The 7,098-nt window shown below is 41.5% G+C and overlaps 1 protein-coding gene across 1 annotated transcript; it reads right to left on the reverse strand.

Annotated features, from left to right (window-relative positions):
- Nucleotides 1-4: 4 nt before the first annotated feature.
- LOC140983989 (uncharacterized) lies at nt 5-7,041 on the reverse strand. The gene is made up of 7 exons (XM_073451131.1): nt 5,772-7,041; nt 4,794-5,471; nt 4,477-4,670; nt 4,001-4,278; nt 3,268-3,751; nt 476-661; nt 5-43 (listed from the first exon to the last, which is right to left on the reverse strand). Exons 1-7 carry the CDS (start codon nt 7,039-7,041, stop codon nt 5-7), a joined length of 3,129 nt encoding a protein of 1,042 aa, XP_073307232.1.
- Between the last annotated feature and the right edge of the window lie 57 nt (nt 7,042-7,098).

Here is a 7,098-nt window from a genome sequence, read left to right on the forward strand (position 1 = left end):
TTTATTACCAATTTTCGGTTACCACCTTCGCCTTGTTGATGACCTAACGTGAAGCGTAATTTAAAAAAAAATAGAGGAAAACCCATATCATTCTTCCGTATTTTGGTCGAAAATTACGAGAGAGAGAGAGAAAAATTCGAACTTGAAAGGTAAAAAAAATGATAGATTTTCTTTTTTTAAAAAAAAAAGAAGTTCGCGGGGACAACTAATAATACCTCTAGGTGAAGTTGACAGCATGCAAGCGTCTCTCTCGTTAGGTCCAAGAATCGAACTAATTTTCTTCTCTCCGCATTTTCCGGATCNTTAAAGTAATTAATCAAACTTTTTACCCTGATAATCCATATTATTAATTAAGAGCTTTTGAAAAGCCGGAACAATAATTGATAATTGTTTAATCCAGATGTAGAACGCTTTGATTTCTTGAGATCGGAGCAGATAATAATAATAATAATAAATATAAAACTGAAGAACTTACTGTAATTCTTGAATATCCACTGATGTCTTTCTCGACGGGAAGGGAGAACCTGTCCATCTCCACCACAAAGCTATCGGACTTGATATTGCTGGAGTTACCAGAGACACAAGATTTTCGACCTCCATCAATTCCTGATTCCAACTCTCCAGGCCTAACTGTGCTCTGGTTTTCTGAGCCCATCTCCACCTGAAAAAAAAAATGACGTACAAGGAGCGATGAATTTTATGCAGCTTTTACATATATTTAATTTAATTTGTACTGAAAAAAAAAACAAAACAAAACAAAGATGGCATTTACGGTAAGAACAATGAAACAGTAATGTATGTAATCAATACTTAAACCAAACAGGAATAAATAAATAAATAAATAAAGCTAACCATCATCAGGTTTTCTTGGTTTCTCCAAGATTAAGAAAATTAAATCAGCAAATTAAATAATTCCACAGATCTAATATTTATAATATTGAACCTCAGAAACAAACGCCAAATTAATGTTGCCGGGTGTCAACTTTGGTTTGCCCAAATACATGAAAGGACATTACGAGTTTAGTTTATCGTAGTAAGTCTGTCGTGAATGATAAGGTAGACAGAAGCTTACAAATTCATTTGCACAAGAAAACCAACTGCTACCAAATTTAATTACAAGAAATATCTAATGTAAATCGACAAAAAAAACCCTGTAAAAATCACTTCATCTTCTCAAGCATTTACAACAAGAAAAACTCAAATCCTGTAAATTAATAACCGGCCAGAGAAGAGAGAGTTGGCAAGGAGTGAATTTCAAGGATGATTGGGAATGATATATATATATATATATATATAGACACACACACACACCCCAAATTCATTAGATAACATCAAAATGATTAATATTAGCTCCAAATATGTGTCTCATAGATAATCGATGTATCAGCTTGTTATTATATATTTATATACCCATCAATATCATTATTATAAAGCCTAATGATTAACAAAACTCCGCTACTAATTATTGGGACTTATCTTGTGTCACGCCCCGAAACTGGGGTTGGTCGACATCGGCGTTGTTCATCAATCACACAATCGAAAAACAACCAGCCTAGTAGCACAGTGTAAACCGAAACCAGTTTATTTCATAAATTCGCAAAGTTTGGACATTGTCTTTACAACTGAAAAATAAATAAATGCGGAAACGTTTTACATGAAAATTAAACTTCTAAAATTCGAAAATAATGAGAACATGGCCAAGACTAATCTCGAGATCACCATCCCCAGAATTGTTCCGACTCTTCTTCCTCAACATGTTCTTCTGATTTATCTGGGGAGGGGAGAGCAAGGGGTGAGTATTTTGGGAAATACTCAGCAAGTGGGGGCCGTTCGAGTACACAACACCATGCACATATATTTTCGAAATACACACACACGCACACCATGCATATTTGACTCATACCTCATTCGTATCCTTGACCTGACACTGAGATTCCTATACTTTCAATGGTTTACTGAATTCAGTCCCTAATTTTTATTCCTCTAAGGGGGCGAGGCCGAATCGGTTATATCCCCACCGTATGAGGGTCATATCATAGTTGGGATTCCCTCCCATATCAAGTTGAATCCTCACAGTGTCAACATAAAACCCATGCAGAAATCATAACCAGAAGGGGGTAGAAGAAGAATTGTAATCGACCGAAATTTCAAAAAAACGAAAATGCATACACCGAAATTACACATTTAAAACAAGCCCACTTACCTGATCTTTGATGAGAAAAAAACGTGAATAGAAAGGAATCTTGCACTGGAATTTCGAACCCTAGCTTCGGGTTTGGACTGCAGCAGCGCTTCGCTTATTCGCACACGGAGAGAGCAAGCTCTCGAAAATCCTAAGAAAACTAGGAGAGGAACTCGAAAATTTGGAGTAGAAAGTGGTGTGAATTTTCGAGTTATAGGCCCTCCTATTTATAGGGGTTGGCTGCTATCTCGATCGAGTTTATCCGCGCGTTTGAATTTGAATCAAATCTTCATCTAGAATCGTGATCTAATCTAAATCTTTATCCCTGGTCCTAGATAATAATTTCGAAATTTGGATATCCTACTTGGATGAATTTCGAAATTATGCCTTGTCCAGGCTGCAACAATTTCGACTTTTGTGTCTAATTCTCAATATTCGGTAGACTTTTTATTCCCCAATAATTATATTTCTTAAATCCCAATTATTTCCCTACCTAAATTCGAAATTTAGTGGTATTTTTCCAAGATAAGATTTTGATATTTTTCTTTTTAAAAATCCTGGTAGTTAAACTGTTAAATTTTTCCCAAGCCTGTATTTTATATCGTGTAGACTTCCCTGTAGTGAACGATTTTCGAAAATCCATAATAAATTATCCAATAATTTCGAAAATTCTATGGTATATTCTTCAAGATTTTGGAATCCAAGATTGAGTCATCTTCTTGCTTAAATCTTTATCCAGGTATATCAAATCTTAGGTCTATGTCCGGTGTATAACTGAAATTTTGAAAAAAAAAATATACACGATATTATTATCCACTCAACCTTTGAAAAATCTTGCAAATATTACATCTTAAAATGAGATAAATCCTGGTATCCAAAAATATACTATCCTGATTACAATATCTAGGATTTTACATCCCTCCCTCCTTAAGGGAAGTTTCGTCCTCGAAACTTGGGTTGGCTAGGTCTACGAAGAGGTAAGGGTATAGGTTCCTCATCCTTTCTTCTAGCTCCCATGTGGCTTCTCTTTCAGTGTGGTTAGACCATTGCACCTTGACGTAGGGAATGATTCGTCGCCTTAGTACTTGGTCTTTGGTGTCCACAATCCTGATGGGAATTTCTTCGTACTTCAGCTCTTCTCCCAAGTTACTTTCGATCATGAGCGGTTCCACTTCCAACACGTGGCTTGGATCCGAGATGTATTTCCGTAGTTGGGACACGTGGAAAACATTATGGATTCTTGACATGTTTGGCGGAAGTGCCAATCTGTATGCCAGTGTACCCACCTTTTCCAAAATTTCGAAGGGTCCTACATAACGGGGGTTCAGCTTCCCAGCTTTGCTGAATCGGACAACTCCTTTCATAGGCGAGACTTTTACGTAGGCCTTATCGCCAACGTTGAATTCCATTGGCCTTCTTTTCAGATCTGCCCAACTTTTCTGTCGGTCTTGGGCTGTCTTGAGTTTCTCTCGGATGACTGTAACCTTGTCTATGGTTATCTGTACGAGCTCGGGTCCTACTATTGCCTTTTCTCCCACTTCATCCCAATATAAGGGTGACCGACATTTCCTTCCATACAGAGCTTCATATGGAGCCATCCCAATACTGCTGTGATAGCTGTTATTATACGCAAACTCGATCAATGGCAGATGATTGCTCCAATTGCTACTGAATTCCAGGGCGCACGCTCGCAGCATGTCTTCCAAGGTTTGAATTGTTCTCTCAGTTTGGCCATCGGTTTGAGGGTGGTAGGCCGTACTAAGAGTGACTTTCGTTCCCATGGCCTCTTGGAAGCTCTTCCAAAAACGTGAGACGAACCTCGGGTCTCTGTCAGATAGGATGCTCACGGGTACCCCATGAAGTCGTACCACATTGTCCATGTACAGTATAGCCAGCTTGTCCAGATTATAGTTCATTCGGACGGGTAGGAAGTGTGCAGATTTCGTAAGTCTATCTACAATTACCCATATTCCGTCCTGACCTTGCCTTGACTTTGGTAATCCTACCACAAAGTCCATGGAGACATGGTCCCACTTCCATTCAGGTATCTCCAACGGTTGCAATAATCCTCCGGGTCGCTGGTGCTCTGCTTTGACCTGTTGACAAATCTGACACTTAGAGACGAATACTGCAACATCTCTTTTCATTCCGTTCCACCAAAAATTTCTCTTAAGATCTCTGTACATTTTTGTACTCCCTGGATGAATTGAAAATTTGGACTTGTGTGCTTCTGACAGTATTTCTTGACGAAGGTTATCGCTGTCTGGTACCCATAGCCGTCATTTCATCCATACGACCCCCTTGTCATCCATTTGCAGGTCTTGAGACTTTCCGCTTTCGACTTGTTCCTTAAGTTTCTTTAGCTCGGGGTCTCTGTCTTGATTTAGCTTGACGGTCGCTTGCAGACATGGCTGAGCGGAGAGTGAAGCTAGAGTGATCTTGCCTCCATTTTTCCGACTCAGAGCATCGGCCACTTTGTTCGCTTTACCTGGATGGTAACTTATAGTCAAGTCGTAATCTTTCAGTAGTTCGATTCATCGCCTTTGCCTCATGTTTAGTTCTTTTTGGGTGAACAAGTACTTGAGGCTTTGGTGATCTGTGAAAATTTCACACTTGGCACCATAGAGGTAGTGCCTCCAAATTTTTAAGGCAAAGACAACTGCTGCTAGCTCCAGATCATGCGTAGGGTAGTTCTTTTCTTGCGGTTTCAACTGCCTTGACGCATAGGCGATCACTCTTCCCTCTTGCATGAGTACGCATCCTAGACCTTCCTTAGATGCGTCACTGTAGATGGTGAATTCTTTATCTTCAGTAGGTAAGACTAGCACTGGGGTGGATGCAAGTTTTTCTTTCAATGTCTGAAAACTTTTCTCGCAACCTTCGTCCCAGATGAACTTGGAATTCTTCTGAGTGAGCTTAGTCAGTGGTATGGCGATTGAAGAAAAACCTTCGACGAACTTCCTGTAATAACCTGCCAATCCAAGAAAGCTCCTGATGTCTGTGGCGTTCTTAGGTTTTGGCCACTCCGTAATTGCCTCAACTTTCATGGGATCCACTGATACTCCTGCTTCCGAGATCACATGTCCTAAAAAGGATACACTCTTAAGCCAGAACTCACATTTCTTAAACTTAGCATATAGCTCTTTCTCTCTCAGTGTCTGTAGCGCCAGGCGGAGGTGCTCTTCATGTTCTTCTTCGTTGGGAGAATAAATGAGTATGTCATCAATAAATACCACTACGAACCGGTTCAGAAATGGTTTGAATACTCTGTTCCTTAGGTCCATAAAGGCTGCAGGCGCATTGGTCAACCCAAAAGGCATCACTGTGAACTCATAATGCCCATACCTTGTCCGAAAAGCTGTTTTAGAGATATCCTCAGCCCTGACCTTCAGTTGGTGGTATCCAGTCCTCAGATCCAATTTAGAAAAGACTGCGGCTCCCTTGAGCTGATCAAATAGATCGTCTATCCTCGGAAGAGGGTACTTGTTCTTGATAGTGATCTTGTTCAGTTCCCTATAGTCGATGCACAATCTCATACTCCCATCTTTCTTCTTTACAAAGAGTACTGGTGCTCCCCATGGAGACACACTAGGTCGAATCTGCTTTTTGTCCAGCAATTCTTGGAGTTGCTCTTTTAGCTCCTTGAGTTCAGCTGGCGCCATCCTGTAAGGTGCTTTAGAGATTGGTGCTGCACCAGGGACTAGATTAATTTCGAACTCAACTTCGCGGTCCGGGACTGTCCCTGGGAGTTCTTCTGGAAAAACATCCGGGAACTCACATACTATTGGGATGTCTTCTGTCCTCAGTTCGACCTCTCCTTGCACTTCGCTGACCATTGCTAGGTGGACGTCTTCTCCGGATTTCATGGCCTTCCATGCCTGAGAAGCGGAAAGGAGTGATTTCCGTTCCTTGGATTTACCATGATACACAATCTCTTCTTGATTTGGGGTTCGGAGCTTAACTCTTTTCCCTTTACAGTCCACTATTGCATTGTTATTGGCTAACCAATCCATCCCTAAAATGATGTCGAAGTCGACCATAACTAATTGTATCAAGTCGGCACTGAAAGTCTGATTAGCGATACCGATCTTACAACCCTTGTGCATTTCATGGGTTTCTATGGTTTTACTCGTAGGTGTGGCTATCCGAAAAGGTTCAGCTAGAGATTCGGGCTTAAGTCCTAATTTCTTAGCAAACCTCTTAGACACAAAAGAGTGCGTAGCACCACAGTCAAATAATGCATAAGCAGGTACTTTTTGAAGTAAGATGGTACCTGATACGACTTCATTGGCGTCGTCCGCCTCCTCTTGGTTCATAGCGAACACCCTGGCATTAGGCTTATTCTCTTTTGGTTTGCTGGGGTTAGCTCCCACATTCGGCCCAGTTCCCTTGTTGGGCCCAGTTGCTTGGTTGGCGGCCGTAGGACAATCCGCGATACTGTGCCCTGCTTTCCCACATCCGAAGCACGCACCACTGGCTCTTCGACATTCCCCGGGGTGTTTGAAACCGCACTTCGGGCATGGCTTGGGTCCTTGATGGTTGGCCGCTGAGGTTTGCCCTGAGGGAGGTCCGCCTGATTGGTTTGGCTTTCTGAACTTCTGACCGCCCTGAGAAGATTGACCGGCATGAGGTCGCTTGTTCTTATTCTCTCCCTCCCTGCGGCGGATGTCGGTTTCAGCTCGGATAGCTGCGCCCATAAGTTCTGCAAAATTGGCGGGCTGATAAACTGCTAAGGCTGACTGGATTCTACTGTTTAATCCTCTCTTGAAGCTGTGCAACTTCAAAACTTCGTCTGCCATGATGGCCGGAGCATAAGACCCGAGTGCATTAAACTGGGAGGTGTATTCCACAACTGACATGTCTGGGGCTTGAGTGAGATTTTCAAATTCACTCAGCTTCTGCAATCTGACTTCCGG

Source organism: Primulina huaijiensis, chromosome 9 (assembly GCF_012295235.1).
Source record: "Primulina huaijiensis isolate GDHJ02 chromosome 9, ASM1229523v2, whole genome shotgun sequence".
Classification (NCBI taxonomy): Eukaryota; Viridiplantae; Streptophyta; class Magnoliopsida; order Lamiales; family Gesneriaceae; genus Primulina; species Primulina huaijiensis.

What these genes read in the sequence shown, in the direction of transcription:
- LOC140983989 (XM_073451131.1), bottom strand. Translation starts at nt 7,041, where the DNA reads ATGTCAGTTGTGGAATACACCTCCCAGTTTAATGCACTCGGGTCTTAT. An exon ending in CTATCTGACAGAGACCCGAG is followed by an intron (nt 3,752 to 4,000) that starts GTTCGTCTCACG and finishes TCTGTATGGAAG; the next exon opens with GAAATGTCGGTCACCCTTAT. An exon ending in GTGGATATTCAAGAATTACA is followed by an intron (nt 44 to 475) that starts GTAAGTTCTTCA and finishes GCTTCACGTTAG; the next exon opens with GTCATCAACAAGGCGAAGGT.